The 27,959-nt window shown below is 42.1% G+C and overlaps 2 protein-coding genes across 9 annotated transcripts in view; one reads left to right on the top strand and one right to left on the bottom strand.

The window, feature by feature from the left end:
* LOC118394762 (solute carrier family 22 member 23-like) overlaps positions 1 to 27,959 on the top strand; it is a 457,726-nt gene that overhangs the window by 38,643 nt on the left and 391,124 nt on the right. The gene's annotated exons all lie outside the window — the stretch shown is intronic.
* LOC118394767 (phosphatase and actin regulator 1-like) overlaps positions 1 to 27,959 on the bottom strand; it is an 82,637-nt gene that overhangs the window by 8,644 nt on the left and 46,034 nt on the right. For all 8 annotated transcript variants that reach the window (XM_052463851.1, XM_052463855.1, XM_052463852.1 and 5 more), the window contains 5 exons: positions 20,231 to 20,311; positions 13,109 to 13,315; positions 11,699 to 12,095; positions 9,963 to 10,141; positions 9,655 to 9,811 (listed from right to left, as the gene is read on the bottom strand). In XM_052463851.1, coding sequence (XP_052319811.1) covers positions 9,655 to 9,811; positions 9,963 to 10,141; positions 11,699 to 12,095; positions 13,109 to 13,315; positions 20,231 to 20,311 — 1,021 coding nt within the window. The remainder of the gene's footprint in view (positions 1 to 9,654; positions 9,812 to 9,962; positions 10,142 to 11,698; positions 12,096 to 13,108; positions 13,316 to 20,230; positions 20,312 to 27,959) is intronic.

Raw genomic sequence — 27,959 nt, 5'->3', positions numbered from 1 at the left:
AATACGACTTTCCCGAAGCGGATCTTGTGTTTTGCCCACCACCCAGGACAATGAATCGGATCCCAGCCGGCGAACCAAAACAACGTCACCGTAAAAGGGGCAGACATAACGGTCTTCTGGTTAGGCTCCGGAGACGGGCACATCGCGCACCGCTCCCGAGCATACCACTCACACCGCTCCCGAGCATACCACTCACACCGCTCCCGAGCATACCACTCACACCGCTCCCGAGCATACCACTCACACCGCTCCCGAGCATACCACTCACACCGCTCCCGAGCATACCACTCACACCGCTCCCGAGCATACCACTCACACCGCTCCCGAGCATACCACTCACACCGCTCCCGAGCATACCACTCACACCGCTCCCGAGCATACCACTCACACCGCTCCCGAGCATACCACTCACACCGCTCCCGAGCATACCACTCACACCGCTCCCGAGCATACCACTCACACCGCTCCCGAGCATACCACTCACACCGCTCCCGAGCATACCACTCACACCGCTCCCGAGCATACCACTCACACCGCTCCCGAGCATACCACTCATATCGCTCCCGAGCATACCACGTGTCCAGTCTCTTGACAACAAGGTTGATGAAAAACGAGCAACGGTAGCATTCCAGAGAGACATAAGAGACTAACGTTCTTTGCTTCACGGAAACATGGCTCACTCGAGACACGCTATCGGAGTTGGTACAGCCAGCTGGTTTCTTCACGCATTGCGCCGACAGAAACAAGCATCTTTCTGGTAAGAAGAGGGACGGGGGGAGGTATGCCTTATGATCAACGAGACGTGGTGTGATCATAACATAGAGGAACTCAAGTCCTTCTGTTCACCTGACTTAGAACTCCTCACAATCAAAATGTTGACCGCATTATCTACCAGGAGAACTCTTCGATTATAAATCACAGCTGCATATATTCCCCCCCCCAAGCAGACAGACGGCCCTGAACAAACTTTATTTGACTATGTAAACCACATCTCCTGAGGCTGCATTCATTGTAGCTGGGGATTTTAACAAGGCTAATCTGAAAACAAGACTCCCTAAATTATATCAGCATATTGATTGTGCTACCAGGGCTGGTAAAACCCTAGATCATTGTTATTCTAACTTCCGCGACGCATATAAGGCCCTCCCCCACCCTCCTTTTGGAAAAGCTGACCACGACTCTATTTTGTTGCTCCCAGCCTATAGACGGAGAGTAAAACAGGACGCTCCCATGCTTAGGTCTGTTCAACGCTGATCCGACCAATCTGATTCCACGCCTCAAGATTGCGTTGATCACGTGGATTGGGATATGTTCCGCACTGCGTCAAATAACATTGACGAATACGCTGATTTAGTGAGCGAGTTCATTAGCAAGTGCATTAGCAAGTGCATCAGCGATATCGTACCCACAGCAACTATTAAAACATTCCCAAACCAGAAAACGTGGATTGATGGCAGCATTCGCGCGAAACTGAAAGCGCGAAACACTGCTTTTAACCAGGGCACGGTGACCAGCAACATGACCGAATACAAACAGTGTAGCTATTCCCTCCGCAAGGCAATCAAACTTGCTAAGCGTCAGTATAGAGACAAAGTAGTCGCAATTCAATGGCTCAGACACAAGAGGTGGCAGTCAATCACAGATTACAAAAAGAAAACCAGCCCCGTCGCAGACCTGGATGTCTTGCTCCCAGACAGACTAAACAACTTCTTTGCCCGCTTTGAGGACAATACAGTGCCACAGTCCACTACCAAAACTTGTGGACTCTCCTTCACTGCAAGCCTTCTTGAGTAAAACATTTAAAACGTGTTAACCCTCGCAAGGCTGCAGGCCCAGACGGCATCCCCAGCTGTGTCCTCAGAGCATGCACAGACCAGCTGGCTGGTGTGTTTACGGACATGTTTAATCAATCCTTATCCCAGTCTGCTGTTCCCACATGCTTCAAGAGGGCCACCATTGTTCCCGTTCCCAAGAATGCTAAGGTAACATTTGAGAGAAATATTATTTTTGTGCATATGGAACATTTCTGGGATATTTTATTTCAGCTCATGAAACAGACACTTCACATGTTGTGTTTATGTTTCTGTTCAGTATAGTATAACATCCTGGCATTTCTTTTCTTCACATAAATATTTTCACATACCCAAATTGCCTGCCATTTCAGAACGTACGTAAACTAGCGACTGCCGGACATCTCCACTTCTTAGCATTGTGCTCCCAGCGTCAGCATTCTGCTGATCCACACACGCGCTGACCTCAACCCAACCTCAGACAGTGTGGCCTCTGCGCTTGTCCCAAAACATCAATATTCGTCTTCGTCATCATCCTCATTGTTATACAATGCAGTGCCCTGTGCATAGCCATAATCAATGATATTGCATAAGGAATAACTATAGGCAGGAGAGGAAGTGACGAATTACAAATACAATAGTTCATGTTATTGAGAAGGTATTCCGAACACTTGTACCTTCAGTATTATTTTTCAAAGTCAATTTTACTTACACACCCACACAGTGCATTCGTAAAGTATTCAGACTCCTTCCCCTTTTCCACATTGCTACTTTACAGCCTTGTTCTAAAATGCCTTTTTTAAATTTTTTTTACATTTTATTCCCCCTCAATCTACAAATACCCAATAATGTCAAAATAAAAAAACAGAAATACCTTATTTAGATAAGAATTTAGACGCTTTACTACAAGACTCAAATTGAGCTCAGGTGCATCCTGTTTCCATTGATCATCGAGATGTTTCTAGAACTTAATTGAATTTACCACAGGTGGACACCAATCGAATGGACATGATCTGGAAAGGCACAAACCTGTCTACAAGGTCCCACAGTTGACAGTGCATGTCGGAGCAAAAACCAAGCCATGAGGTCAAAGGAATTGTCCAAAGAGCTCCGAGACAGGATTGGGTCAAGGCACAGATCTGAGGAAGGGTACCAAAATATCTGCAGCATTGAAGGTCCCCAAGAACACAGTGAGTTCTATGATTCTTAAAAACGGAAGAAGTTTGGAACCACCAAGACTCTTCCTAGAGCTGGCCGCACTGCCAAACTGAGCAATTGGGGGAGAAGGGCCATGGTAAGGGAGGTGACCAAGAACCTGATGGTCACTGACAGAGCTTCTGTCGAGATGGGAGAACCTCCCAGAAGGACAACGATCTCTGCAGCACTCCAACAATCAGGCTTTTATGGTAGAGTGGCCTGACGGAAGCCACTCCTCAGTAAAAAGGCACATGACAGCCCGCTTAGAGTTCACCAAAAGGACTCTGACCATAAGAAAACAGATTCTCTGGTCTGAAGACACCAAGATTCAACTCTTGGCCTGAATGCCAAGCGTCACGTCTGGAGGAAACCTGGCACCATCCCTACGGTGAAGAATGGCGGTGGCAGCATCATGCTGTGGGGATGTTTTTCAGTGGCAGGGACTGGGAGACTAGTCAGGATCGAGGGAAAGATGAACGGAGGAAAGTACAGAGATATCATTGATGAAAACCTGCTCCAATGCACTCAGGACCTAAGACTGGGGAAATGGGTCACCTTCCAACAGGACAACGACCCGAAGCACACAGCAACGACAACGCAGGAGTGGCTTCGGGACAAGTCATAGTTCGGGCTAGGCCCCTTAGTTCCAGGTAAGGGAAATCTTAATGCTACAGCATACAATAACATTCTAGATGATTCTGCACTTCCACTTTGTGGCAACAATTTGGAGAAGGCCCTTTCCTGTTTCAGTATGACAATGCCCCCATGCACAAAGCAAGGTCCATACAGAAATATGTATCAAGATTGGTGTGGAAGAACTTGACTGGCTTGCACAGAACCGTGACCTCAACTTTATTGAACAATTTTGTGATGAATTGGAACACCAACTGCGAGCCATGCCTAATCATAAACATCAGTGCCCGACCTCACTAATGATCTTGCGGCTGAATAGAAGCAAGCAGCAATGTTCCAACATCTAGTGGAAGGCCTTCCTAAGAGAGGGGAGGCAGTTAAAGCAGCAATGGGGGGGAGGGGTGATTTTGGAATGAGTTGTTAGACGAGCAGATGTCCACATAGTTTGTCGTGTAATATATGTATAATTTTGTAGGCCATCCATGAAAGTAGATAATGAGGGCATGGAAAGTTTGAGAGCCCCTCGGAGCTCCCCCCACTCAAAAAAATAATGTCAAATTTCACGCATCATGCCAATCAAATCGAGCTGTATATACAAACTGAACGATGATGGAAGATTTTGAAAAATAACTTGGTTTATTTCAAGACGTATAGTGAAAGAAAGGAACGGTTTTTATCAAAGCGGTGTGTGTAGAAACAATGGAGCCTGACCAGTTCTACTTCAAGCACAGGAGAGGTGATGAAATGCAACTCAGGATGATGAAACGTGGCAGCTTCACACACAGTATATATATATATATATATATATATATATATTTAAACTCTGCTTCAAACCTTAGGAAACATTGTAGAGGTAAGATAGTGCCTTCAGAAAGTATTCATAACCCTTGACTTATTCCACATTTTGTTGTTTTACAGCCGGAACTCAAAATGGATTCAATTGAGCCAAACACTCTCATAATGACAGTGAAAACATGTTTTTGCAAATGTACTCCATTTACATAATGCAAGTATTCACACCAGAGTCAATACTTTGTAGAAGCACATTTTGCACCGATTACAGCTGTGAGTCTCTAAGTCTCTAAGAGCTTTCCACACCTGGAACATTTGCCCATTATTCTTTTCAAAATTCTTCAAGCTCTGTCTAATTGGTTGTTGATCATTGCTAGACAACCTTTTTCAGGTCTTGCAATAAGAGTGAAGTAGATTTAAGTCTAAACTAACTCACCACTCAGGAACATTCACACTCTTCTTGGTAAGACACTTGTGTAGATTTGGCTTTTTATTTTAGGTTATTGTCCCGCTGAAAGGTGAAGTCATCTGCCAGTGTCTGGTGGAAAGCAGACAACCACATTTTCTGTGAGAATTTTGGCTGTGCTTACAGTAGCTCCATTCAGTTTCTATTTTATCCTGAAAATCTCCCCAGTCCTTTACGATTACAAGCACACCTATAACATGACGCAGCCACCACTACGCTTGAAAATATGTTGAGTGGTGCTCAGTAATGTAATGTATTTGCCTGAAACATAACACTTTGTATTCAGGACAAAACATTTTTTTTGCAGTATTACGTCAGTTTGTTGCAAACAGGATACATGTCAGAACATTTTTATTCGGCACACGCTTCATTTTTTCACTCTGTCAATTCTGTCAGATTGTGGAGTAACTACACTGTTGTTGAACCATCCTCAGTTTCCTCCAATCACAGCCATTCATTTATGGAATGGTTTTAAAAAGTTACTTGGCCTCATGGCGAAATCCCTGAGCGGTTGCCTTCCTTTTCCAGAAACTGAGTTAGGAAGGGCACCTTCATCTGTGTAGGGACTGGGTGTATTGATACACCATCCAAAGTGTAATTAATAACTTCACCATGCTCAAAAGGATATTTAATATCTGCTTTATTATTTTTTCCCCCCATTTACCTATAGTTGCACTTCTTTACAAGACATTGGGAAAAAAACCTAGTCTTCGTGGTTGAATCAGTGTTTGAAATTCACTGCCTGACTGAGGGACCTTACACTACTGTTCAAAAGTTGGGGGGGGTCACTTAGAAATGTCCTTATTTTTAAAAGAAAAGCTAAATTCTTGTCCATTAAAACAACATCAAATTTATCAGAAATACAGTGTAGACATTGTTAATGTTGTAAATGACTATTGTAGCTGGAAACGGCTCTACCGTGTGAGAAATGAAGGCTCTACCGTGTGAGAAATGAAGGCTCTACCGTGTGAGAAATGAAGGCTATACCATGTGAGAAATGAAGGCTATACCATGTGAGAAATGAAGGCTACACCATGTGAGAAATGAAGGCTACACCATGTGAGAAATGAAGGCTATACCATGTGAGAAATGAAGGCTGTACCATGTGAGAAATGAAGGCTGTACCATGTGAGAAATGAAGGCTGTACCATGTGAGAAATGAAGGCTGTACCATGTGAGAAATGAAGGCTATACCATGTGAGAAATGAAGGCTATACCATGTGAGAAATGAAGGCTATACCATGTGAGAAATGAAGGCTATACCATGTGAGAAATGAAGGCTATACCATGTGAGAAATGAAGGCTATACCATGTGAGAAATGAAGGCTATACCATGTGAGAAATGAAGGCTATACCATGTGAGAAATTGCCAAGGAACTGAAGATCTTGTGGTCTACCTGAAGCATAATCTTGACACAATAACAGTAGACGAAAGAGCAAGAGAGGCCGCATTCATCTGATGAAGAGGATTTCTTCTCATCACCAATGCCAAAAAGATCACGAGGTACAGGGGAGCTGGATGGGTACTTTGCCTGTGTTTCAGACAGGATGGTCTTGCTGCATTCCTTTCCATATATAAAATAAGTTGTCCCTCAAACTGAACACAGCTCTGCCTGCCTCTACTGTGAGTGTCTTTTTAGCTATGTTGAACTGGTCTTCACTGCAAAGTGAACCAGGATAGACTCGATTCAGTCTGACAACCAGCTCCTGCTGAAACTGATTAGCAAGTTCAGAGAGAAATGAAGGCCTTAGGACATACTGTAACACCTTGTTATTGCTCAAGGAACACTACATAACCTAATGTACTCTGTACCTAGTGCTCTTCACGTGTCCACCTGAACCCCCGAGACCCAACCAGGTCCAAAATAAAAATCACTTTTCCCTTGGTCAGAGTCTGGTCATATTTGATTGTCATCGGGTCTATGTAACTACAGCTGATAGAGTGGACCGAACCACGGCTCTGCATAGTCTATAGCATATTTATTTTAAGTTAAATGAAAGCCTAGCCAACATATAAAGACCTGTTTGTTACTCAGAAGAGCTGATAATCAATTTTGGGTCAAATCTAGACAGGGACTTGTTAGAATAGGGGTCAGGTCTGAGTGTCATCAGGTCCGGTAGAGTTCAGGTCTTATTGTTCTTGGGTTCGGGTCCCCCTCTTTAAATATGAATTCAGGTCCGGGATCAAATTTTTGGGAGCCGAGACGAACTCTCCTCTCTACATGTAGCCTGTATATAATTGATTGATCTAATGCAACATCTATAGCCCCTTCTGTATTTCAGGGAGGTTGGCTCACAAATGAGTATTTCCATGATGTTCCATTGTTGCAGTCAGAGCTAATTTGACATCAAATTCTTTAGGTATGTCCAGTGTGCCCTGGCACTACTCCATTTGGACTGTTGTGAATTTGAGAGCGAGGGAAGGAAAATAGAGTGAATGGGTGATTTATTTTAAATTCAAAATAATGTATTTCGTAAATTCTCCAAAACATTTTAATTGCTTTGCAATGTTTAATTTATTTTCAATTAGCATGGACAAATCTCTTCTTTTTTAAATATACAGATGCAGCAACTCAAACAATAAATGTACTTAATTCATACTGTACATTCATTTCTGCTTCCTTTTACAATGTATTGCATGGAGGAGATCATGTGTTGCCATAGCAAAATTAGCTATAAGGTACATTCTTTAATTTGTATTAACTAAATTACTTTAACTGACTAATTATTACTCAAATAATTTTACACACCAGTAGTTTTACTTATACTTGTATAAAATATCATTAAACTAGCAGTACATCTACTGGAGTAGGATATTTCAGTATTTATGAAATAAAAAATATCAACAACCCTATATTATGCAGTCTACCACATCTTCCCTCATCTCTGTCAGAATAAGGAGAAAAGATGAGAGAAGAGATGGTTAAGGTCATAAAGACCTCTTCCAGGATTAGAACCATCCATTTATACTGGCCTGCCACAAAGAGACCTGCTACAGAGGAGCACAATGCATGTGGAAAATAGCATGAAATTGGGAGTTGATGCTCTGTGCGTCCCAAATGGCACCCTATTCCTTATATAGTGCACTACTTTTGACCAGAGCCATGATTAAGCATCAGCTACCAGAGCAGCATACCGATCCCTGTACCCATATGTACAAGTACACAGCCAATCTGTAAATAGCACACCCGACAACCTCATCCCCATATTGTCATTTATCCTCTTGCTATTTTGCACCCCAGTATCTCTACTTGCACATCTATCACTCCAGTGTTAATGCTAGATTTGAATTATTTTGCCTCCATGGCCCATTTACCTCCCTACTCTTCTACATTTGCACACACTGTACATAGTTTTTCTATTGTGTTATTGACTGTAGGTTTGTTTATGTGTAACTCTGTGGTTGTCGCACTGCTTTGCTTTATCTTGACCAGGTCGCAGTTGTAAATGAGAACCTGTTCTCAACTGTCCTACTTGGTAAATTAAAAGGGGGGAGGGGGGGAGACCCCTGCTCAAAGGTAGCGCTAGGGCTGCACAATTTAATGGAATTCACATCGTTATGTAATGACATGTGCAATATCCATATCGCTAGAGATCCATTTTTAGAGTTTACTCCGTTTTCCTTCTCCGCTTGCGGCTGCTTGCCACATAACAACAAGGCCTTCTGCGAACACCACACCGTGTGCCAATCACAGCAGGGATTAGTAGCAGAGTACGGCCTCTTCTCTTTCACATCAAACCATAATGTTCCCTCTCTTCTCCTCACATTCTTCGCTCTTCTACCCCCCTTTCCATTCCATCCAGCCTTTTATTCACTACCATCTCATTGTCTCCCCACTCGCAGGTTCGGTCCAAACCGAACAGTTCGGTCCAGCATCCTGTTCAGTTGATGGTAGATTCAAAAACTATAAAATCATTAGGGAAGCCCTAATGAAAACAGTGGGCCTTAAGACAGCCTCTGTCTGCTGGCACGGCCATTTTATTTTCTCCTTGGATTAAAAAGAATCCATCTGTATTATTGCCATGTTTCAAATGAAAGATGAAGCGAGGGAGGGTGTTACTGCTGCATTGTGTGTGTGTGTGTGTGTGTGTGTGTGTGTGTGTGTGTGTGTGTGTGTGTGTGTGTGTGTAACCACCGTGTTCCGTCTCGGCACAGAGAGAGTGTGGAGGAGTGGGGTGGTAATGGCTTGACACATATCACAGTGGTGATTCAGTGAGCGAGGGAGGATGGCAGGCCGTGGGAAGAAAAGAGGGAGAGCGAACAGAGAGACCGAGATTATGCATTGCTGAAATGACGTCAGCTCATTTCTCAGCGCCCCTCTAAATGAGACGGCAGGTTTTTATCTTTCAAAAAAAAAAAAAACAGATGGAAGAAGAATAAAAAATGTAAAAAAGTGTTTGAGATGAGTCATAGAAAGTTATGTTAGAAGGGATGTCAGACCATTTTCCCAGTGGGCCAAAGTGCCATATTTATTGTTAAACAGTTTCCTGACAGCTCTTATAGAGTAGAAATGGACACGCCTTTCAAAACACAGAGCTGCCAGTCTTCACTGCAGCAGACAAGAGGCATACTTAGTCTAGCACTACATTAAGGGTGATGAAGATATTTAACTTATAAAGCGGGCAAGGCTCTCTATTTACAGAAACACAATAGAGTCTGTTTTAGTCACTAACCGTCTGTGGCTGATAATTGCACTACTGAGAAGACTCTGGTCCATCTCGTTATGAGAGTTGTACCTGGGCAGTCTGTGTGTCTGTGTGCCCTCGCTCACTCACCGTGTGAGCTTGGTGCCTATCTGCTGCCTGGACTCCAGCCTCTCCTCGTCAGTCTGCATTGGCAGGATGTTCTTCTCCTCCAGCTCACTCTTAGATGGACGATTACTCAGCTTGACGGCCAGAGAGTCCTTCCTCAACACCTTCAGAGCCAGGGTACCTACACAAAGACAACAGGAGTTAAACAAACAAATGACCAGAGCAGGGTACCTATAGTGCAGAGACGCCGCTAGTTAAAAGAAAATACAAAACATCTGTGGCTTAGGGGACAATTTTATCTGTGTGTGTGTATGTGTGTATGAACCACTTACTTGTAAAGAGCGAATCATCATCATCCTCGTCATCATATTCATCCTCATCTTTGTACATGCTGGGTAGGTCCTCGTAGTCGGACTCGTTGGGCATGTTCTCCTTGTTGTCCTCGTCGATGACCACAGAGGGCACCTGGCTTCTGTCCAGCAGACTACACTGACCAGAATGCATTGCATTGCTGCAGGGAGAAGAGAGTCATAATGATGGATATAATCTTCATAGTAATCTCGCCCATCTACCACTTTCCCATGTTCCCGTGGGAATCTAATGGTTGCTATAGAAATGCAATGCGGTATAGAGTCATTATGACCATGACTCTACAAGTGGTTGACTCATTCCCATCTCCTGTGGAAGTCATCTGAGAAATTGAAGTCTTGATGGAATTACCTTGACGCACCTCAGTGTGAGACGGAGGCTATGAGCTAGCCATTTCTCGATCATGGTCATTAGCGCAAAATTGTCCATCTTCACTTGCAACCGTTGAGCTAGTAAGACAGTCACATTTCTGGTTCTGAGCCACAGGTTCCTAGATGGGAGTTCAGTCTGTTTGACAGCCACACAGTCTACATACCATGAGCTAAATTACCACATCCTTCATGTCACAGACCATTCAGGTCAAATTAAACAAAGTGGTCAATTAAACTGTCGGTGCGAGGGACTGGCTGCATACTGCAGAGTGGGGTTTTAATCAACATATCATACACGGATATCACAGACTACCCACAAGCCCCTGCTGCGAGCGCCCACTGAGGGCTGTTCAGCTCACCATGAGACACGCAAAGCAAGTAATCAAAGGACCAGGGAGGAAGGGTGTGTATCCTTGTAGGGACCATAAGTCCTCAAAAGGATAGTAAAACAGGGGAAATTAGGACAAGTGGGGACATTTCGCCAGAGTCCCCACAAGGAAAAGGGCCATTTTAGGCTCAGAGGTTCGGTTTACATTTAAGTTTAGGGAAAAAAGGATTTTGAATGGGAATCAATTGTTTGGTCCCCACAAGGATAGTAAAACAAACGTGTAGATGTGTGTGTGTGTGTATATATTAGATGTTGTGAGGCTGTATTGTACTCATGCATGCATAGTCTACCTGAATAATTAAGGGTACCTAGCGCGCTTCTATTCTACCCCTCTACACATGCAATATTATAATACTGGCTCTGTCCCTGTCCCGTTTCAATTCATCTCAATTGAAAGATCGGGGCGATGAAGAATGGCTGACAGATTGATTCTTGTGGAGTTTTTTTTGTCCCATTTTTAGATTTCGGCAACCAAATGTTACATAAGCTATAGAGAAATGACATGCTCAAGTTACCAATACATTTCTCTGTATTCCTTTTTCCAATGTTTGGTAGGGTAGAGAACAGGACATGCTGTGCCAGGTTGGCCTTTGGAAGAGATCCGGGTGCCATGGTGCACACACAGACTGCTGTCAAAGTGGGCCACGCTGTAGCAGTAGGACAGGGCGAGCTGGGTCAGACATCTACAGCAGAGCCACATGGTGGCAGCCTGACCCCAATATCACAAGGCAGGGGTGACCTGAACTACAAACAGCTGGACCTGCTACACTGAACATGCATTGGACAAAAAGTATTCATATTTCATTTTGAAATAGAACTGATGTTACTCAACTCCCATTATATAAAGTTGTGTCATCTCAAAACTATTAATTTCTACCTGCTATACAACCATAGAGACACATGAATTACAGTTGTATTTAATACGGTGTATACAACTCACTTCTCCAGCCTCTGCAGGTTGAAGGCCAGCGTCTTGTTGAGCTCCTCCATAATGCGGCTGGGGGTGTGGCCTTGCATGGATCCGTACTGCAGCTGGAGTGGGTGGCTGTGGCCATGGTTGTGAGTGTGCCCGTGGTTATGGTGGTTCCCACCCCCCAGGAGGCCCTGGTGGAGGTTGGCCAGGCCTGTGAGCTGCGAGGGCAGCAGAGGGCCATGGTGGGAGGGGTGGCCCTGTAGAGGGGGGCACTTCTGCTGGGAGAAAGTGCTGAGGGGGGAGGGGGAGGAGCTGTCCATTCCCCCTTGAGGCACACAGATCATAACCTTCTTGGGAGGTAGCGGAGGAGAGAGCTTCCCTCCCTGGCCTGGCATACAGGACAGCTTCATCTGCTGGCAAGAGTCTGGAAAGAGAGATGGGTAGTGAAAGAAAAGACTGAAACAGGTAAACGTCAAGGTCACTTCTCTCTGAATTAGTGCAGGGACTTTGACTTCACCAAATATGCTTTGACATGTTACTTCTTCAAAGCCGCTAATTGTTGAGTATAATTAAGGCCATGCATGAGTTCTGGACACGTGACCTGCGCTTGGCCATATTGTAAGACTCAGGCAGCAGTCCGATACAGTGGACAGACGTGACCATGTACAGTAGAAGGCCCGGACTTGAGCAGGGAGAATTAGATTAGGCTATTGCCACTTCTAGCTGACTGGCAGATTGTCAGGGCCTGAGTACAGCTGACCTGGCTACACCGGGACTTAATGACACTAATCTCTCCATCCGCCATCTGCACAGAGACACCGTGTGCGTGCATGTGCACACCGGCAATATGTTCAGGATTATTCAACTACGTAACTGCCCAAACAAAACGTTCAATGCATCTCCGTCTCGGAGCTCTATACCATAAACCCTTTGCCAGTTCAGTCAATCTTTAATCTTCGTATTCAATGTGCGGAGTGCCAAACATGATTATACTGTATATAAAAACACTTGTCCCAATGTCCCCGTTGCTGACAGGTCTGGGCCTTAGATGGAGACATGTGGTCGTCCTTCAACACCCTCAGGGGAGAGACCATTACAAGAAGCGCCAGTGAAATCGGTCCAGTCCACTTTCTCTTTGTTGAAAAGGTTAAGCAAATATTTTTGTGGGGTTGTCTTTGAAAGTAAAATCTACACCGACCACTTACCGTAGGCATTTCGCTAATATCGTTCATTGCAATAAATAGCCTGTAGGACAGAAATGTGACGTTTGAAATTAAATACGTTTGCTATATGGGCGATTGCTAATCGGAGAATTGATGGCTACAATAAAAATCGGACTAGTAGTAGTTTAAAGGGCAATAAAAAAAATGTATAAAACGAACTAGTGCACTTTCATTAAGGTATCAGTGGCAGGGCCGCTGGTGTATGTACACTTACCTGTGCTGTAGTTGGGAATCCTGTTGAAAGGTCTGGGGGGGAGCGCAGGGGGCTGTTTGTGGTACATGGGGGGCTTGGCGGCGTTGTCCTGAACGTTGCAGAGGAAACCAACAGATTTCTTTGAAGGAAGGACCATAGACGACTTCATACTAGAGGGCTCCTGAGTACAGACTCCGCCCTCCATCGAGGATCGGAATTCCACGGTTGCTGGAGAAACAAACACAAATCAAGAACATAATGTACAGATGAAATGGAAATTAAGGTCTACAAGAGAAATTAGGTGCTGCATCATTCAAGAGAAGGATATGGTTGCGCAATACAAACACACACACAGTGCAGACAGAAAGTACTCAGACCCCTTCACTTTTTCCACATTTTGTAACGTTACAGCCCAAATCTAAAATGGATCAAATATTTTTTTCCTCAATCTACACATAATACGCCATAATGACCAAGCAAAAAAAAAAGTGAAATGTTTACAAATATTTGTTAAAAAAAATTAACAAATACATTTACATAAACATTCAGACCTTTTGCTATGAGACTCGAAATTGAGCTCAGGTGCATCCTGTTTCCATGAGCATCCTTGAGATGTTTCTACAACTTGAGTTCACCTGTGGTAAATTCAATTGATTGGACATGATTTGGAAAAAGGCACATAAGGTCCCACAGTTGACAGTGCATGTCAGAGCAAAATCCAAGCCATGAGGTTGAAGGAATTGTCCGTAGAGCTCAGAGACAGGATTGTGTCAAGGCACAGATCTGGTGAAAGGTACAAAAACATTTCTGCAGCATTGAAGGTCCTCAAGGACACGTGGCCTCAATCATTTTTAAAATGGAAGAAGTTTGGACCCACCCAGACAAGCAATCGTGGAATTTGATCAGGGAGGTGACCAAGAACCCGATGGTAACTCTGACAGAGTTCCTCTGGAGATGGGAGAACCTTCCGGAAGGACAACCATCTCTGCAGCACTCCACCAAATCAGGCCTTTACGGTAGAATGGCCAGATGGAAGACACTCCTCAGTAAAAGGCACAACAGCCCGCTTGGAGTTGGAAGATTGAACTCTTTAGTTCTGAATGCCATGCGTCACATCTGGAGGAAACCTGCCACCATCCCACGGTAAAGCATGGTGGTGGCAGCATCATGTTGTGTGGAGCTTTTTCAGCGGCAGGGACTGGGAGACTAGTCAGGATCGAAGCAAAGATGAACGGGGGAAAGTACAGAGAGAACCTTGATGAAAACCTGCTCCAGAGCGCTCAGGACCTCAGACAGGGGCGAAGGTTCACCTTCCAACAGGGCAACGACCCTAAGCACACAGCCAAGTCAATGCAGGAGTGGCTTCGGGACAAGTCTCTGAATGTCCGAGTGCCCAGCCAGAGCCCGGACCTGAACCCGATCGAACATCTCTGGTGAGACCTGAAAATAGCTGTGCAGCGACGCTCCCCATCCAACCTGAGAGCTTGAGAGGATGTGCAGAGAAGGATGTGTCAAGCTTGTAGCGTCATACCCAAGAAGACAAGGCTGTAATCTCTGCCAAAGGTGTGTCAACAATGTACCGATTAAATGGTCTGAATCCTTATGTAATGTGATCAGGTTTTTTTATTTTTATAAATGTGCAAAAATTTATAAAACCCCGTTTTTGCCTTGTCATTATGGGGTATTGTGTGTAGATTTAAACAACACATTTGATCCATTTTAGAATAAGGCTGAAACATAACAAAATGTGGAAAAAGTTAAGGGGTCTGAATACTTTCCAAATGCACCGTGTATATACACACACACACACACACACACACAAATCAATTCTCCTAGACAGGCGTGTTTTGCGCCCATCAGATCCTGCTGTGAAACTCAAAATGCACCACAGCTCCTTGTTCCTTTCGCATCAAGAGGTCGCCTCCCGCTAGCAACGACGGTGAGGAAAGAATGACTCATTGTTAAGTGAAGATACTCTGAGAGATGTTCAAACAGTGGAGTCTGACAGCTTTCCAAGGACCAATTCCTCACCATGTTAACAAAAAAAGTGTTATTTAACGGTTGCATAATGACGATTGTGGTAGGCTGGCAGCATGAGGTCCACGGACGTGTAGCTGGGAAAAGCCAGAGAGAGAGAGAGACTGACGTCTGACACATGGGGCCTCATCTGGGCCCTCAGATGAGAAAATACCCCTTTGAAACCATAACTTGATAGCAGTAGTAAAAACTTTCCTTGGTTGACCGTTTCAGAATAATTTTCTTCATGCACATTGTCAGGTAAGATAGTTGTTCCTAAAAGGAGCACAAAGGCAGGAATGCAAATAAGTCAGCCTACTACAGCACGTGAGCAAAATTAGACTTGAGGAACCATCGCTCCAATAAAAAGGACAAGGTTTGAGAGGGATCAGACTATCCATTTCGCTTATTCCATTTCCCAAATGCCATCAATACAAAGGAAGGGTGAGTTTGAAAACAGTAGGCTATACATTTATTTTTATTTTTTAAATCATTCATATATTTATGTTTCAGATTATTTCGTGCCCAATAGAAATTGTAATTAATTTTGTGTCATTTGAGTCAAGTTTATTTTAAATGAGAATGCATCTAAACCCTTCTACATTAATGTGGATTCTACCATGATTATGGACAGTCCTGAATAATGACGAGTGAGAAAGTTAGATGCACAAATAGCATACCCCCAAGACATTCTAACCTAGGGATGGGTAACTCCAGTCCCAGGGAGCCTCATTGGGGTCACACTTCTGCCCCAGCTAACACACCGGACTCCAATGATCAACTAAAATCATGATCTTCAGTTTAGAATGCAATTGGTTTAAGCAGCTGTGTTTGCTAGGGATGGGGAAAAGGAGTGACACCACTCTGGCTCCCAAGGACTGAGTTGCCCATTCATCCCTGTGCCAACTAACTTATTTTATTGAAAAGGTCTGTGGCGTCCGAAAGGTTTAGACTACAAACTAATATGACCCCTCTGTGGAAAGATGTTACCATGATTATGGATAGTCCTGAATGAATCATAATGAGTGGGAAAGTTAAGATGCACAAAGAGGGCTGTGGTGGTAATGAAAATGTGTTAGTCGGTTATTGTCATGCAAAAGACTGGCGGTCTCATGGTAATTGACTTTTAACATAAACACCTTTTAGGATCTTCAGTCCTCCACACATACAAGGCACTGATGCAAGCCTTTGGAACATCTACATAAAACATTTTAAAAAGTCTAATAAAATCCATTTAATATACACCATCACAATAAAGCCATGATGTATTTTAGGCAGGTCTAATAAAACATCATGATAGGGAGAATGAGTTGGCCTACTGTATGCCATCTGGCTACGCGCCATCCCATAGGCCCGGTCGTTTTGCAGACAAGATGTGTAAACGTCCTGTGCCATTATTTTATAGCAAAAAAATAATCATTGAACCTAGCTGAATAAAATAAATATTATTTTTCCCCATTCCAGAGCAAACGCATATGAAGTGGCTATGTTGAGCATAAAAGTGATCAGTTGAAACTGGTCCTATACACTAGATTTAGAGTTATTTGACAACTTTAGTTGTGAATGATGCAAACCTTAGAAATCAAAACATATCGCTTATGGCTTGCATGATGAGACTATAGGACTTTGAGAAAGTTGCAAAGGAAAGCTTGCGCTCCATTCCACACTGTTCTGTCATCAAGTAATCGTATTTTCACCCATCAGACTATTCTCAATGTAATATTGCCTTTATGTCAAATTAGTTTGGATTTAGAATGGCCCATTATCAAAATCTGCAGGAACAGGGGCAAAAATACATGTCAGCATATGCACTGGAATAGCTGATGCAGGCCACTTTCCCACAGGTTATTTCTTATCCCCTCACTCATGCTGGTTGGATGACCACATTTTAAAATACCCAAATACAGGACAAGAGGATGATTTTGCGGGACACCCTGGAATATGCATTTAGATCTTCTTGCAATTGAATAACTGTTTTAGTGAGAAAATTAGAGCAGCTGTAGTTAAAAACCTCTACGCGTTTGGTGTCCCTATACTGGACGGTAGAGCTAACGTGCACCAATGTGATTAGCAGCCATCTTTTCAGGACATAGACATGTCTTATATGGGCTGGCTTGATACGTTCACCTCTGAAGCTAAATAATGTTCTTACATTCAGTAATCTTGCTCTGATTTGTCATCTTGAGGGTCCCAGAGATAAAAATGTAGCATAGTTGGTTTGATAAAAAAAAATGTTTATATTCAAATAAAGGAACTGGTCTCTACAGTTTGAACCCCTGCTGTCTCTGGCTCCACACCCACCCTGCCATCTAGACGTGTTAAAGTTAGTGTATAAGCTAATGATCCATCGTGTAGGACATTCCTGGGAGTGCGTAAACTTACAGAAATGATATGGTAATACAACTAATGTTCTCTATAGTTATGTACCTGAAAACGTATCAATTGACCAATTTGGCACATTTTGGCACACTTGATCCAACATATTGTGCAATATTGCAATACTTCACTGGATCAATCTGAAACTTTGGACACACATTGCAAAATCTAAATTGCACCTAAACTGCAATACTACATTATGGCCTTTCTCTTGCATTTCAAAAATGTGGAACAAAAAGAAAATAGAAAACATTATTTTTTTTGTATCCCCTTTTACCAGATCTAATGTGTTATATTCTCCTACATTAATTTCCACAAAGTTCAAAAGTGTTTCCTTTCAAATGGTATCAAAAATATGCATATCCTTGCTTCAGGTCCTGAGCTACAGGGAGTTAGATTTGGGTATGTAATTTTAGGTGATTTCTTTTTTTTTTTAAAGGGTATGATCCTTAAGACGATAATTATTAAGACACTATATAGCCTTCTTGTATTTTGTTTCAATCAAAAAAATATTCAGCCTAGTAGCAGACATTCGCACGAGTTTTGACCTCATGAGATATTGTTGTTGTTGGACTAGTCATCTAAATATCATTAAAGGGTTGGTGTTTGTAACAGTACCATTATATAGAAAATGAATTCATCATTATGTGATCTTCCAAGAGAGGAAAGATGGATTCAGCTTTGACCTTAATGTGCACCACCGTGTGAGAAGTGGCAGAGTGTCTCCGGTGTGCTCTGGCAGCACTACACCCCTGCACTGAATGAGTTAATTGACGCGCACCAGCTGCACCTAGCCTATTCTTTTTCCGATCACAACATTTGATGCAAAAAGGAGACCACAAGTGTGGCGGTTTTATGAAAATCAGGGAATACGTGGCCAAGGAAACATTTCTGGTTGGTCTCAGGGAACATAAAACAGTTAAGTTGGGAGACATTTAAAGAACACGACTGAGGGAAGTAGCAGAAAATAACTAATGAGCATGGAGACTGGAAAGCCTCAAGTTTGAAGAAATTACCTTTATGTACACTACCGTTCAAAAGTTAAGGACACTTTGAAATGTCCTTGTTTTTTGAAAGAAAGAATTTCATATCTATTAAAATAACATCAAATTGATCAGAAATACAGTGTATTCATTGTTAATGACTATTTCAGCTGAAAACGGTTGTTCTGATTAAAGAAGCAATAAAACTGGCCTTCTTAAGACTAGTTGAGTATCTGGAGCATCAGCATTTGTGGGTTTGATTACAGGCTCAAAATGGCCAGAAACAAAGACCTTTCTTCTGAAACTTGTCAGTCTGTTCTTGTTCTGAGAAATGAAGGCTATTCCATGCGAGAAATTGCGAAGACACTGAAGATCTCGTACAACTGTGTACTACTCCCTTCACAGAACAGCACAAACTTGCCCTAACCAGAATAGAAAGAGGAGTGGAAGGCCCCGATGCACAACTGAGCAAAAAGGACAAATACATTAGTGTCTAGTTTGAGAAACAAAGTCCTCAATTGGCAACTTCATTAAATAGTACCTGCAAAACACCAGTCTCAACGTCAACAGTGAAGAGGCAACTCCGGGATGCTGGCCTTCTAGAGGCAGAGTTGTAAAGAAAAGCCATATCTCAGACTGGTCAATAAAAATAAAAAATTAAGCTGGGCAAAAGAACAGACACTGGACAGAGGAGCTCTGCCTAGAAGGTCAGCATCCCGGAGTCACCTTTTCACTGTTGACAGTGAGACTGGTGGTGTGGCGTAATATAGTTACCAAAACAGCCCCACGCACAAATATCATACACCCCCCCCAAAAAGAAATGCTGCCTCCAGCTATCGTAATTCCTTTAAATTCACACTAACAAAATGTGGAAAAAGCAAAGGGGTGTGAATACATTGAAGGCACTGTCTCTCTCTATTATGTGTGGGAGTATTTTGGAATTGTTTTCCAAAATTAACATCCTTGGAGCTGATTCGCTGGTATTTAGTCTTATGCAAAACTTTTTTTTTTTGTTAATTGCTCAGAACTTGGTGGGCCAAATAAAATGACCTGCGGGCCATCACAAAAACAGGCGAGGTTAGCATTTTTATTTGGGGGTGGGGGGTATGATGTTTACACGTCTTTCTTACTCATCATTATTCACGATTAATTCAGGACTATCCGTAATCAGGGTAGCATCTTTCCAGAGTGGTCATACTAGTTTGTAGGCCAAACCATTCGGAAGCTACAGATGTTTTTGAGAAGACTAATTTCTGGGACCATTTTTTAAATGTATTTTTATAATGTTACTTAGATTGATGCACTCTTAAGGATTCAAATGAACGGATCATGGATGAATGACTGCTATAATTCTATATTTAATGCACTTTTCACAGCATTTGTCCCCCCCAAAAAAACCTCTGGATACATTTCGTAACATAGTAAGAAGAATCATAAAAAATGTTTGGGTAGGTGCAACATAAGAAAATAAAAAAACAATTACAAAGAGTGAGTGAGAGATCTAACTGGTGGCCACACACACAAATCACTAAATGATTCCAATGCACTTTAGGAGTCAAGAAAAAAAGCCTTCAACTAGAAAGTGGCTGAATGACTTTCTGAAAGGAATGCAATTTGGCATTTAGCTGAGCAGAACATGCAATAAAATCACACACACACACTAATTCACTGAAGGATGACGAAACATTGATAAGCAAAACATTTTAGGGGCACAGGATTAAATTCATTTGATCCTTTTAAATTTTTGATAGGGAGGAAAGAATCTCACCTTTCTCAAAGATCTCCTTCAGCACACCTCTCTTAATCAGCTCCTCTCTGCTTTGCCTTACCGACATCTTCCTCTCCAGCACTGAAGGAAAAACATGGGAGAAAGCATGAGGATTGTTAAATCATGTAAACATAAATGATATCAATGGTGCAGATGCAGTTGTGTGTGCAGGAGCATTCGTATATGGAAAAACACTCAAACCTACACGGTAACCCTTGATTAAGGTTGTTGTAAAGCGGTGTTCCAAATATTTGGCCCCAAGTTCTGAGCAAATTTTTAAAACATTTTTATTTATAAGAGTGTTTTATTTAAAATATATATATTTTTTAAATAAAATGCAAATCAGCACCAAGTGATTTTTATTTAGGAAATCTGTTCCAAAATAGTACAGTACAGTGCCTTCAGAAAGTATTCACACCCCCCCCGATGACTTCTACATTTTGTTGTGTTCCAGCCGGAATGTAATAATTGATTACATTTGTCATCACTGGCATACACACAATACCCCATAATGTCAAAGTGGAATTATGTTTTTCAAAATGTTTACGAAATTCAGAAATTAAAAAGATGAAAATGTCTCGAGTCAATACTGATTTAACCCCTTTGTTAAGGCAAGCCTAAATAAGTTCTGGAGTAAAAAAAACATTAACAACTCACAAGTTGCATGGACTCACCGGGTGGAATAGTGTTTAACACCATTTTTGAATGACTACTTGACCTTTGTATCCGACACATAATTATCTGTAAGGTCCCTCAGTTGAGAAGTGAATTTCAAAACAGATTCAACCACAAAGACCAGGGAGGTTGTCCAATGCCTTTCAAAGGGCACCCATTGGTGGAAGGGAATTTTTTTTTAAAAAGCAGACATTGAATATCCCTTTGAACATGAAGTTATTACACTTTGGATGGTGTATCAATACACCCAGTCACTACAAATATACAGGCGTCCTTCCTAACTCAGTTGCTGGAGGGGAAGGAAACCACTCAGGGATTTCACCATGAGGCCAATGGGGACTTTAAAAACAGCTAGAGTTTAATGGTGATGGCTCAACATTGTAGTTACTCCACATACTTGTACAGAATACAAATATTCCAAAACATGCATCCTGTTTGCAACAACGCACTAAAGTAATGCTGAAAAAAATTAATACAAAGTGTTCTGTTTGGGGTAAATCACTCAATATTTACAAGCATAGTTGTGGCTGCATCATGTTATGGGTCTGCTTGTAATCGTTAAGGGCTGGGGAGTTTTTTTTACATGGACATTTGTTTTAACGGAATGAAACTAAGCACAGGAAAAATCTTACAGGAAAACCTGGTTCAGTTTGCCTTCCACCAGACACTGGGAGATGAATTCACTTTCTGCAGGACAATAACTTAAAACAAGGCCAAACCTAAATTGGAGTTGTTTACCAAGAAGACAGTGAATGTTCCGGTGTTACAGTTGACTTAAATCTGCTTGAAAATCTATGCTAAGACTTGTAAATGGCTGTCTAGCAATGGTCAACAACCTATGACAGAGCTTGAAGAATTAAAGATTTTAAAAAATACATTTAAAAAAAAAGGGCAAATATTGTACAGTCCAGGTGTGCAAAGCACTTACCAAGAAAGACAGCTGTAGTGGCTACCAAAGTTGATTCAGGGGTGTGAATAATTATGTAAATTAGATCTCTATTTCATTTAATACATTTGCAAAAATGTCTAAAAACATGTTATCACTGTCATTATGGGATAGTGTGTAGACGGGTGAGAGAGAAAAAAAAAATCACTTGAATCCATTTTGAATCCAGTCTAACAAAATGTGGAGTAAGTCAAGTGGTATGACTGCTTTCTGAAGACACTGTATATGATCATATACACATATTAATCAAGGTTTGAAATGATTATGTTTTAGTCAAAAATATCTGTTGAGCTCAATTTGCAGTCTACAAAATTATTTGTAATTATGTTCCGGCCTCCTGACCATCCACTTTTTAAATGCATTTTATTTGAGTTAAATAAAAATGGTCCTGTGGCTAAATCTAGTTGGTGATCCCGGTTATAGAGCTAATCATACGATTAGAGAAACAAGCATGAGGATTATGTTGGATCACCCACATCATCAATTAGTTCATATTGGCAATTTTCCCCCCTGGTCATTTCCAGAATGTGTTCACTTGGCTCCCAACACTGATCTGCACACTTGGGACTGAGCACACACACACACGTCACTGGCACTCTGGTCATCACGGGTACAGTGCGTCACACTATGTTCCCAAGAGGTCATGCATTCACCATAGGGACATGGGAGACGAGGGATGGGTGCAAAAATGCGAACACACTCAGTTTCACATAGCCTTCACGTAGTCTAAAATATTATGAATCGATGCCCAACTGCCCATCAAAATCAAGCAGAAGAATTGTTTTTAAAAAAAATGTAAGCCCGTTGAAATACTCATGTCTAACAAAATTCAGTTGGAAAGCAATGTATCAACTCAAGGTATTTCTTCAAAAGGCATCAAGATCTTAACCTCATTTGTAATAATGAAAGAGAATAATATAAGAGCAATGCAACACCTCCCAAAGTAATGCATTATGTATGAGCATGTCAAGCAGGCATATCCCAAAGCTAACCCTTCTATATTTAGATCTCAGTAGTTGAGGGACATTATCTAGCGCTGGGCTGAACCGAGGCAGTTCAGCATCATGGTTGTCACTTAAAAATCTACCCCTGCAAAGGAACCAATTAAGAATGTGAAATGAGGATCAGCAAGAACACTTGAGCAGCACACTGCGCAACATTCTCCCTGCAGACCACCAGCTCTTGTTCAAGTGAGATTACTCTGTGTGTGTGTGTGTGTGTGTGTAGTCAAACGTATAGTACGTGTGCATGCAAATGTGGTGTGCACATGTGAGTGGACTAAGGACCCGCCTGCAACACTTGACAGTAGGGGCCAGGGCCAATGCTAATGGACATCACCAAACCCCCCCCCTCCAACCCCCCCGCTCAGTCAATACACTGTGTGGATTATAACTAATGGCTTAAACTCAAAAGGGAAGGCACACATGAGAATGATTTTAAAATGTCAGAAAACTGTTGTGAGCCTCTAGTGCAGCCAGTCGGAGTGAACCCAGGTTTTCTAAAATGTCACATTGAATAAAGTTATCGTAACCTTATGTTTCATTATGAGCTCCTCCAGGACACCCAGATATTTAATACACCATCCAAACTTCAAAGGCTACCCAGCGAAACCCGTTGGGGATGGTCTGGAAGCCACGGGTTGGCTGCTGCAGAGATGGTTTGGCAAGTAGACAGGATCAAAACATCCCTACACCGTCCAGAAAGAGTCACCTCTACGGGAGCCTCAGGAGAAATGGAATTTGGGTAGTGTGCAAAAATATGCCATTTTGCAGAAATGGACTGCTGTACAAAAATAAAAATGGCATGAGAAGGATCTCCACCTACATACTAGTACAGCAGTCAGGCAGAGGAGTAGGAAAGCACTGTTAGAAAAAAAAGAAAAAAAAAGAAAAAAAAACTTCCTCCCACCCTATACCAAGAGGAAGTCAGCCAGTTTCAATGATGGGAGTGTGTGGAGTAGATCAATACATCTACTCTCCTGGTGTGTGAAGGATATGGCTGAGGGAGGAGCAGGCCGTTTGGGTCTAAAATGGCCTCATTCAATAAAGCACCAATCACGTCCCTCTGTCTAACTCACAACGTCGGTCACAAGCTGGCCAATCAAATGATAATGATTCTGTAATGGCAGCTGTGGCAAATCACGAGATCACATTTGTAACAGCCAGGAATGAAAATCACAGAGGTATTGCTGCACTACTGTGAGGCTATTGGAAGAGACTGGTGGTCACCATGATGTTCTCTTTTTAGTTAGGCCTCAAACCTAAATATAGATCTTAGTTTGTCACAGAAAATTCACATTAAGCCGCATCTAAATTCTATCAAACCGCTACATTTAAAACAGGTACATTGCTACTCTGATTAGCATGATTTGAGTTTATAAAATCAGAACAAACAAGGAGCAAACAGGCTTCAGAAAATATTTCCCATGGTTCTAAGCTGCTGAATATTGAAGGTAAATCAGGTTGTGTGTGAGAATGTCAAAACGCATTCTGAGATTACATTTAAATGTGATCGGGGGGGAGTAATTACCACAAGGTTTATGACATAACGGCTTGCGTAGAAATGATGGGATATGCGCAGTTATGCAATAATTCCTCTGATTCTGAAAAAAACCTCAGCCAGCTATGTCTTCAGGTTTGTCACAAAACATGTGGTTCTAGAAAACGGGAACAGAAAGAATATTACTGTACACTTAGAAATAAACTATTCAGTGTTCACAGAAAACTACAAAATCCCCACTTGTCGCCCGGTTCCAGAAATCGTATTAGAAACTGATATTCCACAGTAATAGTGTGCGAGTTGGCTCAGACCCAGAGCTTGAAAAAGTGACAATGTGAAGTCAAGAGTTATTCTTTCCACGGTCCGTTCACAGTAAACCTTGGCGATCATGGCTAAACTAACTACCCATGATCTGCACCGAGATGAGCAGATTACGAAGTCATTGGAGGGACTCGTCTCGGAGCATATTAAATGAAACTGGCATCGACTTGCAAATGCTACACTTAGTTTTAGAGAGAAATCTATTCTGCTGTGAATTGACCCAGATAGAGGAGAGGCAGAACATTCTCTACAGCACCAAGCCCCAGGCATGGGATATGCAATGGGAGGCATTTAGCGAGGCAATTCACTCACCAGTTAGCCTCACAAAACCATTGAAAAACTTCCATGCCGTGTCAGAGATGTTGTGGTGCTTACATCTGGAGTCAAGCATCTGTTTAGGGACAGCTAGAGAGGGTTTTTGTACACAAGTGACAAAGCAGTGTGTGGCTGTTATGGCATCTGGTGGCATTACCTTTCGTTACCCTTTTCTTTTTTTTTAGAACAGGCAGCTATGAATTATTCTAATGATTTATTCAAATACAGCTTGAGGACTGCTGCCCATCCTGAGCCTAAACCCAACAACCATCATGGAGCCTAAACCCAACAGCCATCATGGAGCCTAAACCCAACAACCATCATGGAGCCTAAACCCAACAGCCATCATGGAGCCTAAACCCAACAGCCATCATGGAGCCTAAACCCAACAACCATCATGGAGCCTAAACCCAACAGCCATCATGGAGCCTAAACCCAACAACCATCATGGAGCCTAAACCCAACAACCATCATGGAGCATACAGCAGGTCTAGCTACATAACATGAAAAACAAAAGGAATCCAAAATAATCAGCATTTTCAATGGCATTCAAAATAAAAGGAATCTTTAATATATATATATATATATATATATTTTTTTTTTTTTGAATGGGCTACATTAAATACAAACCTAGGAGTGGTCAGATTAGTGCCCCGCCCACCCAGGGAATGAAGCCTGATCCATTAACCTCTAGTTTCGTTCCATAAGATCACTAGACTACCTGACAGACAGGGAATATGGCAGGAGGCACAGCTGTCAGTTCTCTCAGTATTCAGAGTACTGTTGCTAGCGCACTCCTGGAGTTATGAGTAAAGCCCCCCCCTGCCTGACTAGAATACATAATCCTCTTGTGCACATTCACATTATCCAATTACCTGGCTGGAACATCTGCACGCCCAGCAGCTGGTCTGCTTCCTGCCTGTAGTCAGAGTCCCAATGATAAACATCATGAAACAAAATCACCAGAAGAGAAAAAAAACAGCCAAGCCAAACAAGGAGTCATGTTCAGCAAGGATAACCCTTGACCAATGAGCAAACCTAAGCTTAGCTCAATATTTCAGTTTAAAACTTCTGCACAATCAACGACCACATTTACATGCACATAGTATTCCAGATAGACCTTAACTGGGATTTGAGCAATTTCTAATTCAGGATCATCCATTTACATACACCTTTGATATCCTGCTCACGAGTATCTCTGTTACCATGAATAAACAGAAGGTTTTTTTTTTAATGAGGTGCGATTAAATAACAAAAACATTGCTTATAATGTCCAACATTTGGCAGGCTATAATTACTGTTGATACACGTGGCTTCTCTTTTTTCATTCCTTATAGTTGCACTATGCAGTAATCGCGCATTTCCTGGTTGCTGAAAAACTTGAATAGTTTGCCTAATTTCAGTTAGTATAGTGTAGAGAATCATAATACCATCTAAACCTCTGAAATATTTCCCATAACCAAAAATATTGTTTCAACTGGTGTACAAAACCGAAAGGATTTAAAAAATATATATTTTTAACTTAACAAGAAGCATAGAAATAGCATACATAGAAAGTTCTACCACTTCTTGGACTTCCTTTCCAAGTAGAATGATCGAGCTCAAACTCACATTTCCATGTGAATTTTGTCAGGTCACACAAAAAGTTACATATTGCCACTTTAATGCTCTAGAATACTCAAAGCCGTGCTCACCCGAAAATCATAAATCAATAGAATGAAGGCATCATCAACAATCTAGTTGACATCAGAAAAGTCCTTTCATTTCTGCCAGAGTGAGGAGGTTTAGGGACCGGGGAGATTTACCACACAAACTTTCCAAATGCAGTTTGTTGGACAGTTTTAAGGAAATGTAAAAGCTGTGAAAATTATCCAGCATGTTACTTAAAGTATTTCAGTTAGTCTTGATGCATATTTAATGTGGTTGAAAAGTGAAAATGTAATTTTACTGCATGAAACACTTCATTCTGCAGGAGTTAATATTATAATAGGCTACAGTCTGCTTAATCTAACAATCTACTTAATCTAATAACAAATAATTATACCTTTCATGTCTTTATTGAACACACCGTGTATGTTGGAAAAAGTATGTGAACCCTTGGATTTAATTTAACTGGTTGACCCTTCCTTTGGCAGCAATAACCTCAAACGTTTTCTGTAGCTGCGGAATAGACCTGCACAATGTTCAGGAGGAATTTTCAACCATACCACTTTACAAAACTGTCAGTTCAGCAATATACTTGGGATGTCTGGTGTGAACCACTCGAGGTCATGCCACAGCATCTCAAATCAGGTTGAGGTCAGGACTGACTGGGCCACTCCAGAAGGCGTATTTTCTTCTGTTGAAGCCATTATGTTGTTGATTTACTACTGTGTTTTGGGTCGTTGTCCTGTTGCGTCACCAAACTTCTGTTGCGCTTCAATTGGTGGACAGATAGCCTTAAATTCTCCTGCAAAATGTCTTGATAAAACTTGGAAATTATTTTTTCTGTTGATGACAGCAAGCTGTCCGGGCCCTGAGGCAGCAAAGCAGTCCAAAACCATAACGCTCCCTCCACCATACTTTACAGTTGGGATGAGGTTGATGGTGTGCGGTGCCTTTTTCTCTCCACACATAATGTTGTGTGTTCCTTCCAAACAACTTTTGTTTAATTTGTCCACTGAATATTTTGCCAGTAGCGCTGTGGAATATCCAGGTGCTCGTGCGAACTTCAGACGTGCAATGTTTTTTTTGGACAGTGGCTTCTTCCGTGGTGTCCTCCCAAGAACATCATTCGGTTTTAGTGTTTTACGTATCGTGGACTCAGATGTTAGCATGTTCCAGAGATTCCTGTTAGTCTTTAGCTGACACTCTAGGATTCTTCTTAACCTCATTGAGCATTCTACGCTGCGCATTCTTCTCTTGCAGTCATCTTTGCAGGACGGCCACTCCTAGGGAGAGTAACAACAGTGCTGAACTTTCTCCATTTATAGA

This window comes from Oncorhynchus keta, chromosome 15 (assembly GCF_023373465.1).
Source record: "Oncorhynchus keta strain PuntledgeMale-10-30-2019 chromosome 15, Oket_V2, whole genome shotgun sequence".
Taxonomy (NCBI): domain Eukaryota; kingdom Metazoa; phylum Chordata; class Actinopteri; order Salmoniformes; family Salmonidae; genus Oncorhynchus; species Oncorhynchus keta.
Note: the sequence above shows the minus strand (reverse complement) of the source record. Positions and strands in the feature narration are given on the sequence as shown.